This window comes from Dendrobates tinctorius, unplaced genomic scaffold, assembly GCF_039654945.1.
Source record: "Dendrobates tinctorius isolate UK_male_01 unplaced genomic scaffold, ASM3965494v1 ptg000303l, whole genome shotgun sequence".
Lineage (NCBI taxonomy): Eukaryota > Metazoa > Chordata > Amphibia > Anura > Dendrobatidae > Dendrobates > Dendrobates tinctorius.
This window is the reverse complement of record NW_027361970.1, coordinates 3,898,804-3,915,756: the sequence shown is the minus strand read 5'-3', so window position 1 is coordinate 3,915,756 and position 16,953 is coordinate 3,898,804. Positions and strand designations below refer to the sequence as shown.

General features: G+C 46.4%; 1 protein-coding gene across 3 annotated transcripts in view; it reads left to right on the top strand.

Moving 5' to 3' along the window:
• The window catches only part of POU2F3 (POU class 2 homeobox 3), a 297,141-nt gene extending 280,586 nt beyond the window's left edge, over nucleotides 1-16,555 (top strand). For all 3 annotated transcript variants that reach the window (XM_073560731.1, XM_073560733.1, XM_073560732.1), the window contains exon 13: nucleotides 15,916-16,555. In XM_073560731.1, the coding sequence (XP_073416832.1) occupies nucleotides 15,916-15,955 (40 nt within the window). In that variant the 3' untranslated portion in view covers nucleotides 15,956-16,555. The remainder of the gene's footprint in view (nucleotides 1-15,915) is intronic.
• The last annotated feature ends 398 nt before the right edge of the window (nucleotides 16,556-16,953 follow it).

Sequence of the window (16,953 nt, the reverse complement as noted above, 5' to 3'; positions counted from 1 at the left end):
ATAGTTTTTCTAATATATGTTAATTAAAAATTCTCAATCCTTCCCTAAACTATTCTAACTGCTTTACTTTTTTTTCTTCTTCTTCCTCTTTGATGATGCTTCATTTGATAATCCCCAGTGCATGCTGAGATACTCAAAGTGTCATCAGGGAGCAGAAGCTGCAGTCACTGCCTCAGTTGCTGCTCCATTCTTGAAGTAAAGTGACATTAGTGACCTCCATTTCATTGGTTGGGCTAGTCTCAACTGAGTGTGCGCCAGTTGTCAATTCTGATGGATGCTGATGAATGTCCCCAGCTTTCCCCAGCTCCCGAGTGTGTTCTGTGAATGTCTTTTACTATCCCTGGTATGCATTGAATGTCCTACCTTTTGTATCCATAATGTATTTTATTCTTTTTCTGTCCTCCATGCTTACCTCTGAATATGCTGTCCCTCCCCCAATTTTTAGCACCTTTGGTTAACTCTGCACATGTGGTCTCGGCAATCACGCCCACATCCCCTCTCACAGCTGACCCCTCTTAGTTGCAGATATACTCAGAGCCATGCGTCTGCCCAGACGCAGTCTGCCTATTTCAAATTGCAGATTTCAAATTACAGATTTCTAGTTACACTAATCTGAATTAGATTAGAATTGGACTGGAATTTGACAGTAAGGTAACAGATTAGATAAACACCACAATGTTTCAGTTTCTTCTCACTTTCATCCCCATACTTTTCCATTTTGTCACATCTCCTGTAATCCCCCCACCTAGTAAGGAACTATTCACTTCCCCCTCCATCCTCCCCAGCCACGTCACTTTCTCCTCAGAACTGTTCCTCCACACACAATCCTTTTTCCCCAGACACACACAGCCGCATCATGTCCTATCCTGCTCCCACCTTCTAATGCTCGGTCTATTACTCCTCATTGCTGGCGACGTATCCTCAAATCCTGGCCCTCCTCAACGCATCCCCACACTCATTTCTAATACCCTGCCACGATCCTCTACATGTCTTTGCAACCATGATAACCTCATACCTATTCATCCAGCCCCCACTCCCCCGGTCCTCTTACCTGGAGCCTTATGGAAAGCACACTCTGTCTGCAACAAGCTGTCGTTCATCTATGACCACTTTATCACCAACAAACTCTCCTTCCTTACCATCACTGAAACCTGGCTCACTCCCTCTGACACAGCCTCTCCAGCTGCGCTTTCCTATGGCAGATTCCATCTCTCTCACACCCCTCGCCCCAGCAACAAACGTGGTGGAGTTGGCTTGCTCCTGTCTGATTCCTGCTCCTTTACCCCAATTCAACTTCCACCCTCTGCTACTCTTCCCTCGTTCAAGGTGCACTCCGTCCGCATCTATTCCCCCTCCAACTGGCTGTCATCTACCGCCCCCCAGAACTAGCCATCTCAACCTTTCTGGACCACTTCAACACCTGGCCACTCCATTTCCTCTCTGCTGACATCACCACCATCATCATGGGTGATTTCAACATCCCCATTGACACTTCCACCTCAGCTGCCTCTAAATTTTTATCACTGACTGCCTCCTTTGGCCTCACTCAATGGTCCTCTGCGGCCACTCACAAAGATGGTCACACACTGGACCTTATCTTCACTCGTTTCTGTTCCCTCACTAATCTCACTAACTCACCCCTCCCCCTGTCTGACCACAACCTACTGACATTCTCTTCCCTCTCCTCTCCTACTGTGCAACCCCCACTCCGCAAACTTGCTCACCCTCGCAGAAATCTCCAGCACCTCAATTTACAATCACTTTCTGAGTCCCTTCTCCCTCTCACAGACATAACTTCCCTTCATGACACAGATGCTGCTGCCACCTTTTATAACACCACAATAACAGCAACACTTGATTCGGCCGCCCCCCTCACGCAGAGCAAAACTCGTACAATCAACAGGCAGCCCTAGCTGACAAGACTGACCAAAGAACTGAGATGGGTTTCCAGGGCCGCTGAGCGGAGATGGAAGAGAACCCGTTCTACCGAGCACTTCAATGCATACAACCAGTCCCTTGCCAGCTTCAAGTCCACATTCTCTGCCACAAAACAAACTTACTTTGCATCCCTCATATCCTCACTGTCTCACAACCCTAAACAGCTTTTCAACACTTTCAATTCTCTACTCCGTCCCACAGCACCTCCTCCCTCTCATTTCTGCTGAAGACTTTGCCTCCTTCTTTAAGCAGAAGATCGATACGATCAGAGAAAGCTTTGGCCCGCAGCCCCCAATGCCCCTCTTAGCCGCTCAACCCTGTTCTTCCAAAGCTAGCTTCTCCACCATGACAGAAGATCAGCTTTCCACCCTCCTGTCAAGATCACACCTCACCACTTGTGCACTTGACCCGCTCCCGTCCCACCTCATCCCTAACTTTGCCACAGTCTTCATCCCTACTCTAACACACCTCTTCAACCTTTCACTTACAAATGGTGTCTTTCACTCATCCTGCAAACATCAATCACACCCATCCTCAAAAAGCCCTCCCTCGACCCATCCTCTGTGTCTAACTATCGCCCGATATCTCTTCTCCCTTACGTCTCAAAACTACTGGAACAGCATGTATATCTTGAACTGTCCTCCCACCTCTCCTCCTGTTCCCTCTTTGACTGGTTATAATCTGGCTTCCGACCACATCACTCAACTGAAACTGCCCTAACTAAAGTCACTAATGACCTACTAACCTCCAAGAGCAAGCGACACTACTCTGTCCTCCTTCTCCTGAACCTGTCTTCTGCCTTCGACACCATGGACCATTCCCTCCTGCTACAGATTCTCTCATCTCTTGGCATCACAGACTTGGCCCTATCCTGGATCTCATCATACCTAACAGACCAAACATTTAGTGTCTCCCTCTCACACACCACCTCCTCACCTCGCCCCCTGTCTGTCAGTGTTCCTCAAGGCTCAGTCCTAGGACCCCTATTCTTCTCCATCTACACCTTCGGCCTGGGACAGCTCATAGAATCCCACGGCTTGTAGTATCACCTCTACGCTGATGACACGCAGATCTACCTATCTGGACCTGACCTCACCTCCTTGCTGACCAAAATCCCACAATGTCTGTCTGCTATTTCAGCCTTCTTTTCTGCTCGCTCTCCCAAACTGAACATGGACAAAACAGAATTCGTCATCTTTCCCCCATCTCACTCTACCCCTCCCCCAGATCTATCCATCAATTTCAATGGCTGCTCACTTTCCCCAGTCTCGCACGCTCGGTGCCTTGGGGTGATCTTCGACTCTGCCCTCTCTTTCAAACTACATATCCAAGCCCTTGCCTCCTCCTGCCACCTCAAACTCCAAAATATTTCCCGGATTCGCGCATTCCTCAACCTTGAAACCACAAAAACACTAGTGCATGCCCTTATCATCTCCCGCCTTGACTACTACAACCTTCTACTCTCTGGCCTCCCCTCCAGCACTCTGGCACCATTCCAGTCCATCCTACACTCTGCTGCCCGACTAATCCCCCTGTCTCCCCGCTATTCCCCAACCACCCCCCTACGCCAGGCCCTTCACTGGCTTTCTATTGTCCAGAGGCTCCAGTTCAAAACCCTAACCATGACATACAAAGCCATCCACAACCTGTCTCCTCCATGCATTTGTGACATGGTCTCCCGGTACCTACCCGCACGCAACCGTCGATCCTCTCAATATCTCCTTCTCTACTCCCCCTCATCTCTTCTTCCCATAACCGCATACAAGACTTCTCCCGTGCTTCCCCAAAACTCTTGAACTCTCTGCCGCAACACATCAGACTCTCACCAACAACAGAAACCTTCAAGAAGAACCTGAAGACCCACCTGTTCCGACAAGCCTACAGCCTGCAATGATCCTCGGTCTGAACCACCGCACAACCAGCTCTACCCTCTCATAGTGTATCCTCACCCATCCCTGTAGACTGAGCTATCGTGGGCAGGGTCCTTCCTCCTTTACTTGTGTGTCCCTTGCCTTGCACATGTTTATTGTACTTGTCTATATTTCCCCTTTTCACATGTAAAGCACCATGGAATAAATGTCACTATATAAATGTATAATAATAATAATAATAATAATAATAATAATGCTCAATAGATTCTTCTCAATGTGCACTGTTCATCTCAGTGCTTAGTGACAATGTGACTCCTTGCCGGTTCTAATCAGAAGGGACGAACTGGAAGCGGAGGTGAGCTGGCACCCCCTGACGTCACTTTGCATGCACTAGGATTCTCAAACGAAGCATCATAAGACTCATAAAAGAAGAAGTAGTAGACAAAAATAGCAGTTAAATAGAGTAGTGAGGGAAGTGTATGGAATTTTTAATTCACCCCTTTACCCCCCAAGGTGGTTTTCACATTAATGACCAGGTCAATTTTTACAATGTTGACCAGTGTCACTTTATAAGGTAGTAAATCTGTAACGCTTCAACTGATTCCACTGATTCTGAGAGTGTTTTTTCGTGTAATATTGCACTTTATGATAGTCATAACATTTATTCAATGTGACTTGTGATTATTTGTGAAAAATTGGAAATTTAGCTGCAGATAGATCCAAGAGAATTAGCATGGAGTAATGACCATTTGATTTAGCTGTTATTATTGTCATTAGAGACTTTAGTGAGGGCAGTTTCAGTAGCGTGTAAAGAGCGGAAACCGGATTGGAGATGGTCGAGAAGAGAGTTATCAAAGAGATAGCGGATAAGACGGGAGTGGACCAGGCATTCCAGGAGTTTAGAGATGAAAGGAAGATTAGAGACAGGTCTATAGTTAGCGGCACAGTTTTGGTCGAGGGATGTTTTTTAAGTAGTGGATGTATGACGGCATGCTTAAATGAGGAGGGAAAGATACCAGAAGAGAGAGAGAGGTTAAATATTTTAGTTAGGTGAGGGGTGACAGCAGGGGAAAGGGGCTGGAGTAGATGTGACGGAAATGGGTCACTGGTTTAAGTGGTTGGGCGAGAAGATGCAAGGAGCCTGCTTACTTCTTCTTCTGTGACTGGTTTAAAATCAGAGAGTGAGCTAGATGCAGTGAGGGAGGGAGGACAGTGCATGGTTTGAGGTTAAATCCCATTTTGCTGGCGCTCCCATCTTACACCATCCCGATGTGGATAAACAGTTTATCCTGGAGGTGGATGCCTCTTCCGTCGGTGCAGGAGCAGTCCTTTTCCAGAAGGATGCTCAAGGTCGGAAGCATCCCTGCTTCTTCTTCTCTAAGACCTTCTCACCGGCGGAGAAGAATTACTCCATCAGGGACAGGGAGCTGCTAGCAATTAAGTTGGCCTTTTCTGAGTTTAGACATGTCCTGGAGGGAGCCCGGTTTCCCTTCCAGATGTATACGGACCATAAAAATCTGGTCTATTTACAAATGGCCCAGCGCTTGAAATCTCGTCCAGCTAGGTGGTCGCTCTTCTTCTTCCGCTTCTGCTTCACCTTGCACTATCGCTCTGGAGAGAAGAATGTCCGTGCGGATGCTCTCTCACGCTCGGTGATCTCAGGGGAGGAAGGGGAGGCTGAGCCACAGCTAATTCTCCGTTCGGAGAGCTTTACGACCATGGCTCCAGTTGCTCTCGAGTCAGTGCCACCGGGCAAGACCTTTGTGCCTCCTCAGCTACGGCCGGAGGTTTTCGCCTGGGCACACGCGTCCAGGGTGGGTGGTCACTTTGGCAATAAGCGGACCACAGAACTCCTGGCAAGGTCGTATTGGTGGCCACACATGGCTCGAGACACTAAGAAATACATACAAGCATGCGTCTCATGTGCACGGAACAGGTCCTCTAGACAGAGGCCGGCTGGGTTATTGTACCCTTTGCCGGTGGCGGATAGACCTTGGGAGATGGTTGGCATGGATTTTGTGGTTGGCCTGCCCAAGTCTGGTGGCAGTACGGTCATCTGGGTGGTCACCGACCATTTTTCTAAAATGGTGCATCTGGTGCCACTCGCACGGTTGCCTTCCGCTCGTGGTCTTGCCACACTGTTCATAAAACATGAATTCCGTCTGTATGGCATGCCAGACAAAATTGTTAGTGATCGAGGTCCCCAGTTCGCGTCCCAGTTTTGGAGGGAGCTCTGCAGCCCACTCAGCATTGAGCTAAACCTGTCCTCCGCTTACCATCCCGAGACGAATGGCTTGGTTGAGAGAGCCAACCAAACCTTGGTCACGTACCTGCGGCATTTCGTCTCTGCCAGGCAGGATGACTGGGCATCCTTGCTACCATGGGCTGAATTTGCCATGAATAATGCAGTGGCTGATTCCACTGGTCAGACGCCGTTCCTTCTAAATTACAGCCAACATCCGCGCGTCCCTGTCCCGATGCCAGTGTCCTCCGCTGACTCCAGGGTGGCAGACTGGGCAGTGGAGGCTCGCGACATTTGGGATCGCACTCAGGATGCTATTCGTGCCTCTAAAGAAAGAATGAGGGCATCCGCCGACACACATCGGTGACCTGCTCCAGCCTTTTCCCCTGGCGACTTGGTGTGGCTCTCTGCTCGAAACATCAAGCTGCCGGCCGAGTCCACCAAGTTAGCACCGCGATACATCGGACCTTTTAAGGTTCTCGAGCGAATCAGCTCGGTGGTCTGCCGCCTGACTCTTCCTCCATATTTAGCCATTTCTGACGTTTTCCATGTGTCCCTTCTCAAACCTCTTTACATGGCCCGGTTCTCTGAGTCATCTGCCGGGTCATCAGACTTGTCTTCGGACGAGTTTGAGGTTAACGCCATTGTGGGACGCAGGATTGTGCGTGGCAAAAAGTTTTATTTGGTGGACTGGAAGGGTCATGGTCCAGAGGCCTGGACCTGGGAGCCAGTGGAGTGCTGTACATCCACGCTTCGCTCCTGATCTCGGCCTTTGAGCGTAGCGAGGCTCAGAGGGGGGGTAATGTTAGGCGTCGGATTCCTGCAGCTGCACAGCAGGAATCCAGAGCCATACATCCAGCGGTCTCCCATTCCTTTCCGACCGCTCAGGGACCTGCACAGCAATCTCGGTGATCCAGGTGCCCTGCTCAGACCAGCTCTCTGGGTCTGGATGTTGCTGCCACCTCTGGACCAGCAATGGTAGCGCAACCTGCTTTGCAGGAAACCACTCCAGAGGCTAAGTCCTCTTGCCGCGCTACTGGGCATGCCCACGAGATGATCTCCCAGTGGAGATCGGGGGTCACGTGCTCAGGTCCTTGTCCTGATCTGATTGGCCCATCTCAGAGGTCTGGAAGGTCCCGGAATCGCATGGCTATAAAAGGCCTGCATGGCCGCTCAGCCATGCGCTAGTATAGACTATACTTGCTATGTATGAATGGTGACGGATGTATGATTCTGGTGACTGACTCATTATGAAACAAACTCCTTCCCTCTGATATTACGCATGTGGATAGGGAATTAGTGTTATAGTCAGCGCCAGTCAGTGGCAAGCCATACGCCACAGTGCATACCGCACCGCTACACTAGCATCCGATAGTGTGATGCCTCATGTCACTGTCGTACAGTGGCAGTAGTTACTGCCACGCTGCAGTTAGCAGCACTTACTGGCGTCCGCGGTAGTGACGCCGCACGCACGGTAGGTCAAGTTGGACACCGACCTCTGCCTTGTGCCGTGTCCTGTGACCATATACCGTGTGTGCACACCAGCTGAGACCTGTGAAGCTAACAGGCTCGGCGTTTATGCTTTATTTGTACTAAAGCGCCTCTGTGAGCTTAACAGAGTCCGCTCTGCGCACCTCGGGTGACGTTTAACCCGAGCGCAGAATACCGCCATATAGCGAGTCTGCCTTTACTTAGCAGCAGTTGTTACATCTACTGAACAGTGGACCCCGGGCGGCGAACGCACTTCCTATTATTTATATTTAGTGCGTTCCGCCGTCCCTAACAATGGGGGTGTCATGCTGCGCATAGGGAGGCTATGGGGGTGTCATGCTGCACATGGGGAGGCTATGGGGGTGTTATGCTGCACACTGGGAGGCTATGAGGGTGTCATGCTGCACACAGGGAGGCTATGGGGGTGTCATGCTGCACATGGGGAGGCTATGGGGGTGACATGCTGCACATGATGAGGCTATGGGAAGGCTGTATACTGTCATGCAATATATGGGGAGGCTGTGTGGGGCTCAGTCAGTATATGAGGAGGCAGTGGGGCCTCATGCAGTATATGGGAGGCTGTGTGGGGCCTCATTCAGTATGTGGAGAGACTGTGGGGCTCATGCTGTATTTAAGAAGACTGTGTGCAGCTCATGCAGTTTATGGAGAGGCTGTGTGGGCCTCATGTAGTATATGGGGAAACTGGGGCTCATGCAGTACATGGGGAGGCTGTGTGGGGCTCATGCTGTACATGGGGAGGTTGTGTGGGGCTCATGCTGTACATGGGGAGGCTGTGTGGGGCTCATGCTGTACATGGGGAGGCTGTGTGGGGCACATGCTGTACATGGGGAGGCTGTGTGGGGCTCATGCTGTACATGGGGAGAATCTGTGGGGCTCATGCTGTACATGGGGAGGCTGTGTTGGGCTCATGCTATACATGGGGAGGCTGTTTGGGGCTCATGCTCTACATGGGGAGGCTGTGTGGGGCTCATGATGTTAATGGGGAGGCTGTGTGGGGCTCATGCTGTACATGGGGAGGCTGTGTGGGGCTCATGCTGTATATAGGGAGGTTGTGTGGGGATCATGCCGTATATAGGGAGGCTGTGTGGGGATCATGCCGTATATAGGGAGACTGTGTGGGGCTCATGCCGTATATAGGGAGGCTGTGTGGGGCTCATGCCGCATATGTAGTAGGCTGTGTGATGCTCATGCTGTATATAAGGGGCTGTGGGGGGTTCAAAGATATATGGGGGGTGTCAGCATACTTAATTTTGATCAATATTAAGTGATACAATTAATATTAATAAATTAATATGAGTAGAATTAATTTCAAGCTATTAGTTTGGCCCTCCACAACTGTCATGGTCTTTCATGTGGCCCCTCGGGAAAATTAATTGCCCACCCCTGAACTAGTTTATAAACCCTTCAAGTGCTTCACAGGAATATTTGGAATGTGGAAAAAAATGAACATTTAACTTTTTTCACAAAAATTTAACTTTAGACCCAATGTTTTTTAATTTTCGCAAGGGTATCAGGAAAAAATCGACCCCAAAATTTCTTGTACAATTTCTCCTGAGCATGCCCATACCCCATATTTGGGGGAAAACCTCTGTTTGGGTGTAACAGCACAGCTTGGAATGGAAGGAGCTCCATTTGACTTTTTGAATGCAAAATTTCCTGTAACAATTATTGAACACCATTCCATGTTTGGAGAGCCCCTTGCATACCTAAACAGTGAAAATCATTCACAAGTTACACCATTTTGGAAACTAGACCTCTCAGGGAACTTATCTAGATATATGGTGAGCACCTTGAACCCCCAGGTGCTTCAAAGAAGTTTATAACATTGAGCCATGAAAATAAAAAAATCACATTTTCTCCACAAAATAGTTTTTTAGCCACAAATTTTGCATTTTCATAAGAGTAACAAGAGAAATTGCACCATACGATTTGTTGTGCAATTTCTCCTGAGTACACTAATACCCCATATGAGTGAAAAAACTATTGTTTGGGCGCACGGCAGGGCTTGAAAGGGAAGGAGTGTTATTTGACTTTTTTAATGCAAAATTTGCTGGAATCATTAGTGGACGCCATGCCCCATTTGGTGAGCCCCTGATGTGCCTAAACAGTGGAAACCCCTCACAAATGACCCCATATTGTTAACTTGACCCCACAAGGAATATACAGGGTAGGCTATTTATATGGATATACCTAAATAAAATGGGAATGTTTGGTGATATCAACTTCCTGTTTGTGGTAGGCACATTAGTATATGGGAGGGGGAAAACTTTTCTAGATGGGTGGTGACCATAGCAGCCATTTTGAAGTCGGCCATTTTGGATCCAACTTTATAAATGGCCTACCCAGGTGTATCCATATAAATTGCCCACCCTGTATTTAGATGTGTGATAAGCACCTTGAACCCCCAGGTGCTTCACAGAAGTTTATAACGTTGAGCCAAGTAAATAAACAAATCAGATTTTCTCAACAAAAATGTTTTTTTAGCCCCAAATTTTGTACTTTCATATGGGTAACAGGAGAAAATGCACCATAAAGTTTATTGTGCAATTTCTTCTGAGTACGCCGATACCCAATATGTGGGGGAAAACAACTTTAGAGGCACAGTGCAAAGCTCAGAAGGGAAGAAGCACCATATTGGAGTTCAGATTTTGCTGAATGGTTTGAGGGTGTCATGTCACATTGGCAGTACACCTGAGGTGCCAGAAGAATAGGAACCCCCCCCCCATATGTGAACTCATTTTACAAACTGCATTACATTTATGCAGTTTTTTATGTTTTGGTGCTTTTACAGAATGAAAAACTATTTTACAGAAAAAAATATATTTTTGCATCGCTTTAGTCTGAGAGCCATAACTTTATATATAACTTATATTTTCTGCTAATGGAGCAGTTTCATGGCTTGTTTTCTGCAGGAGAAGATGACGTTTTCAGCAGTACCATGTTTATTTATATTCATCTTTTTATCACGTTTTATTCCACTTTTTGTTCGGTGGTATGATGATAAAGCTTTGTTTTTTCTTTTTTTTATGGGGTTCACTAAAGGGGTTAACTAATGGGACAGTTTTATAGGTTGAGTCATTCTGGATGCGGCAATACCAAATATGTGTACTCTTATTGTTTGTATTTTTTTAATAAAATTATTTATTTATGGGTAATATATATAGTGGGGCTATTCCAGTGAGAAATATCATTAAGAAACACTGGTCCATTTTACAAATGGACAATCATATCTCACCCTATTTGGGTAATAATCCTAAAATAACCTACAAAAAAGCACGATCTTTAAATGATAGATTTGTGCAGCTCCTGTCACTAGAACGTGGCTCCACAGTGATGTTGTTGGTTGTCATAAATGTGGCCACTGTGTAGCCTGTCAACATATTTGAACGGGCAGAAGCTTTAAGAGTAATGTGACAGGCAAAAGTTACTCTATTGGACATTTTGTGAACTGTAGCACCAAGTGTGTCATTTATAAGGCCACCTGCACTTGTGGACTTGAATACGTGGGGAAAACAATCCGAGAATTTAGGAAGGGGAGCATGTTGGTGATGTTGTGGTACTTGCAGGTACACAGGATGCAGTGACGAGTCGTGAGACAACCTGGTGCTTTCTAAAATAACTTTTATAAGACTGATGGAACTTTCCTCAGTCTTGGCTTGAACACAAAAAGGGGGTAACACGTATTGCCCTCGCAGGGGCTCTAGACAAGCAAACACCGATGAGTAGAACACGACTACTTCCGGCAATAGCCAGTCACTATAGGGCCGCGGTTTGGCCAACTACGGGTCCTTAATTGAAAAGTCAACTTAGCTGCTGTCCAGACAACCCTCGCCATTCGGGTTGGTGGTCTTTCGGCGTAGTAGTTGCTGGGCCCAGTTGCTGAGGCGTTGATGGAGTCTTCGCGCCCTCCGGCGCACTGGCGACACTGGAGCCCCACAGGGCCCAGCGAAGTCCTTGGACGGGTGGGCCACAAGCCTCGGACTGCGATGTGCGGTGGCGGATGACAGGACACCTGCGCAGCTAACGGCTGCGACGGGGAGTCTGTGGTCAGCAGAGGCCCGGCCCCTGCTGCGGGGCGGAGCGGGTCAGTGGTGGCAGCCGACGGCACGGTACTTGCCACCACCACGGGCGAGAATGGGGCGGCTGCGGGTTGTGGGGAACATGCCGCAGCCGCGGGCTGAGGAGAGGCGGCAGTGACCGCGGGTAGGCCGCAGCCGCAGTCTGAGAGGAGGCGGCAATGGTCGCGGGTTGAACTGGGGCCGCAGTGGCCGCAGGCTGGAGCAGGGCAGCAAGTCTTGGATGATCGTCTTGGCACCGTCCCTCTGGAGTCCTCAGTGACCGTCCTCTCTCACACTGGTAAGTCGCTCTAGCCTCCCGTCACTCTCCGGCAGTCTCTGTCCCGATCTGCTGACTCATCGTCTGGGGAATTCCCCACCTCCTTTATACTGGTCCCTCCCCCAGCCCATCTGTCTGTCAGGACGGTCCGTCCCCGAATTCAGTCCCCCGGGAACAGTTTCCCCCGGAACCCGGGTGACGGCTCCTTTGGTTCCGGCCCAGACACTCGAGGGCGGCCGTTCCTCCCACAATGTTGTACACAAAAGGGACACCCCTATTTCCAGACATATTCATAGTTTGCATAATGGTCAAATTGAACATCTTAAGTTTACTGCCATTGACAAGGTATTCAAGCCAAAAAGGGGAGGCAACTGGGATCAGTTGCTGTTGCAACGAGAAGCCAAATGGATTTTCTATTTGGACACGGTTGTACCAAAGGGACTCAATGATCAGATCAATTATGGTTGTTTCATTTGAATTCCCCCTTTTTTCTGTTTGCCAATTTAATTGCCCATAATTTAATATCGCATTGCCAAAATCCCTTTTGTCACCTCATAATAGGATTTGCATATATATATTTTGAATTTTTGTCACTACCTCATTGTTTTCTTTGATCTAGGCTCTGATTTATTGTTTTCTGTAAAATTCATCTATTATATTGATATATTTGCCTCTTAATCTATTTTGTTACTACAGTGACGATTTTGATGTGGTTTTACACACTAAATCGCGCATAATGGGTTCCACTTTGAATTTCCGGAAGTGATGTTTCCCCTCTTTTCTGCGCTCCATTGAGTGGAACATATTTGCCGGCGTGCGCTCCTTAGACCAGAAGTCGGGCGCTGTTATTTGATGCGCTCCACAGACTAGGATGTGGACGGTGTTGCCGGAAATGACATGTGCGCACCCGGGCCCGCCTGCATGCGCTCCATTGAGTGGAACATATTTGCCGGCATCTGTTCCTTAGACCGGAAGTCGGGCGCTCTTATTTGATGTGCTCCACAGACTAGGATGGGACGGTGTTGCCGAAAATGACATGTGCGCTCCAGTGGGCAGGTCACGCCCGCCAGCGTGCGCTTCATGGACCGGAAGTCACTGTGGCAATGGCGCGCAGTTTGGAAACTGACAGAGTGCAGTTTGGATATCGGGAGCGTCTTCCTCTTTTGCATAATTTAGACCACACATGAGGTAATTATGGCGACAGACGTTATTGATCATTAGTGATCACACATGAAGTGATGTTACATAAATATGCTATTTTCCTGTCACTCTCTGCAGACAGCATTGAGAGTAGAAGGATACATGTCTCTCTAGTTATAGCACTATGGCACTTTATGACAAGCTAGTCCCCTGAGGAGTTTGCTTGGATGAAACGCATTGGAACACCTGTTTAGGGAAAGTGCAGGGCATGTGCAACATAGGGTTAGCTGTGGATTGCCCTTGTCAGGGCGGGAGCTTGGGGGATAGATATTTGATAGCCCCATAGGGATCGACAGGGTATTGTCTTCCCAACCTTCTTCTGCAGGGATCCTTGCCAACATATAGGATCTCTGAAGACTCCCGACTCTGCTTCAACTTTGCGGTGAGACTGGTTCAATTTTCTTTTTGTCTCATCTCTTTATACATGTGTGTAGCCGTTATATTGGCTTTCATCATTTGTATACATTATATATGTGCAATTTGGGTTATGACATATATATGCTGGACTGTGAATTCCTAATTACTGTATCCTATTGTTATATTGTTTTCATCTAGGTGACAATTTATATCCTAATGGTGTGTCGTGGTGGGGTTATCTCCTATTCCATTAGGGACCCTTTATCTAATCAACAATTTTAATATATATTTTTGGGTGGCTCACACTTTTCAGGTCTTTTATCTAACAGAGTAAAAGTTAAGTCAATTTCACCTATTGCTGTATACTAATATATATATATATATATATATATATATATATATATAATCTTCATTTTAGTATTATTGTGTACTTTATATTTTCGCAATTTTTTTTTCAGTTTTTTACTTTGCCCCACTATGGGACTTCATTTTTTGCAGGTTGATCACTTGTATAGCATAGGGATGCAGGAGCATCCCTATGCTATGTAAGATGTCAGAGCTGCACTGCAGGCAAACTTGTTTCACCATGCTCTGAGCAACTTTGCTATCTCTGGTGACCTCGGGTCATCATAGCAATGATCAGGACCCCACGATGACGTTGCATGATCTCCAATCCAAGGGCAGAAGGGCTTTTTTTCCCTCGTCTGCTCCCATTGATCGCAGCGTTAAAGTGCTGGGAATGGTGAAGGACTGCTCCTGGCACTGAGTGTCGGCTGTCAGCTGTCAGAATCAGCTGACACCCGTCGGCTATTGCGTGCGCACAGCGTTTGTATGCGCAAAATCGCTTGGACGTATCCATACGTCCATGGTCAGTAAGTACCAGGTGACCTGGTACGTCTAAGGCTGGAAAGGGGTTACTGGGAAAAAAATTAGTTCATGACATTAATAAGATAAAGTTAAGAAATCCCTTTTGCAGTTTGCAAAGAGCCAAGTAGGGGACATAGCTAGCGTGTGGAAGAAGGTGCTTTGGTCAGATCAGACCAAAGTGGAACATTTTGGGTTAAATGCAAAGCCCTATGTGTGACAGAAAAGTAACACTGCTCATTGCCCTGAATACGTCATCCCCACAGTCAAACATAGTGGTGGCAGCATCATGCTATGGTAATGCTTTTATTTAGCAGGGGCAGTGAAGCTGGTCAGAGTTGATGGAAAGATAAATGGAGCTAAATACAGGGCAATTCAGGAGATAAACCTCTAAGAGGCAGCCAAAGACTTGAGACTGAGACATAGGTTCACCTTCCAGCAGAACAATGACCCTAAACATATTGCAAGAGCTACAATGTAAACCACTGTACCTGGCAGACCAGGAGGCCATTCTTTGACTCAACTCTGTGTGGCCATGACAACAATCGTAACTCTGTGGTCGCAATTTTAGCGGGGGCGAGAAGGAGGTACTTCTCCCTCTTACAACCTTCTGAATGCCACGGTGGCTATTGAGGGTGAAACAGCCAGGAACGATGCTAGCACTAGTCCTAGCTACTGTATGCCTGCATGATCACCAGGACACACCAATATTTCCATTTGCAGGAACACCTTCCCAAATAACCAAATAAGACATGCATTCTATCTTTTGTTAAAAAGAGGGTAAAAATTTTATGAGCAAAATCCTGATGAGCATTTAGCAGCCCACATAGACATAACATTGTGGGGATCCATATGCAGCTTTCAATACATTTTCACTCTAGAATGCTACTTAACTTTTTCTTAACATATATAAAATATGTGCTGATTAATTTCCTAATTTATATTTATCCTCTTCGTAATGTAGTAGTAAGCACTAAGTCGAATTTGACTGTTTGATGCAGGCTCTGGAATTGAGCCCACACTATACTCTGCAGACGCTGGCTGTGTTATACTGCCAGAATCTGCCTGTAACATCAGTGACCAGAGTCGGCTTTGATTGATTGCATTTAAATTCCAGTCTCACGGGATTCCAGTGGATTGTAATTCTAGACTGGCCTGATAAAGGCCTCCAATGCTGCCATAAAAAAAAACTGGGGTGGAATTGCATTTTTTTCACTATTTTATTGCACTCTACTTTTTTTCTGCATATTATATGGTTAATGAAATCATCTAATTATAAACTATAAATCGGCCCACAAAAAGACAAACCATCATACAGCTCTGTAGACAGAAAAATAAAAAAGCTATGGCTCTTGGAAGAAGGGGTAGCATAAAAGGAAAACTAAAAAATTGAATATTTATGAAGAATTTAAAGCCGTTTCATTCTGGGGTTTTTTCTGTTTCTTCCAATAAATTACGTGAAGTACTACAGAAAACTAAATAAGTCAATGACAACAATAAAGCTGCTCCATTTCTCTTATGCGAAACTACTAATCTTCCTAACGATAATTTTATCCTCTTTTTTTTTATGAACTCTTGACTGCTTGCTGGATGTAGACCTTGGTACCGATGGAATCATCCAACATATCTCCACTGAGGAAATCCGTAAACTCAAGCATTAATTGTGGTGGTTTCTTCAGACAGTAAAATTGTACAACTTCATGTAAAATCACTGCCACGAGAAGACTTTGTACACAACTTGCACTTCAAGCTACTGAAAAGCGATTCCAAAGACTTTGTCGTGCCCATGGAGGAAATGTCCTGTTAGCCGAGGGAGTCTCCTGCAGCTGAGGGACCCGTAAAATCAGCGTCCAGCTGAAGATTTCCTTCATTTCTTTGTACGTTTTATATTAGCACCACCATTAAATGTAAGTGAGGTTATTTCCTAGATCTTCACCCTGACATAGCGATTAACCACATCGCCCACTGTTTCATGGGAACTAAATTATTAAATCTTGTAAATATTCTTGTTTTTAATGATGTGTGAATTTCACTTGATTTTGTGATCTAGAAGAACATGAGCTTTAAGGTTTACTAACTGATATGTTCAAGTTTTAATAAATAATATTCTTAAAAATGCTGCAGTTGATGGAGCGGATGTCTCCAGCAAAATCCTAATTTTGTATATATATATATATGAATAAAAATTATAGATCCATACTTGCTTACATGAATAAAATGTCTGTTTTCTTCTCTACTGAGAGTTTTTGCAAACTTTTTTTGCATTGTATTTTTGTTTTCTTGGCAAATCCTTGATGGTGATGGTATTAACACCAGCTTGTAGTATTATAAGAAAACCTTGAACTAAACTTAAAGGAGGAATCGCAAAATCGTAATGTGGTCATATTATAGCCATAATAATGTAAACATATATGCATTAACTTGTGCTTGTGCTATATATATATATATTGTGCTGTAATGACCACTGTGTCCACTAGGGGGCGCTGTGTGGATGTCCCAAGAGAGAGGATGAGTGGCCGAATACGGAGTGGCCGTGGTGTGTCTCAAAGTGGGTGGCTTTGAGATGAAGGCTTGGTTATGTGCTGATCAGCAGAGCTGATCTGTCGTGCCTATGTGTTAGGGAGAAGCCTTCAG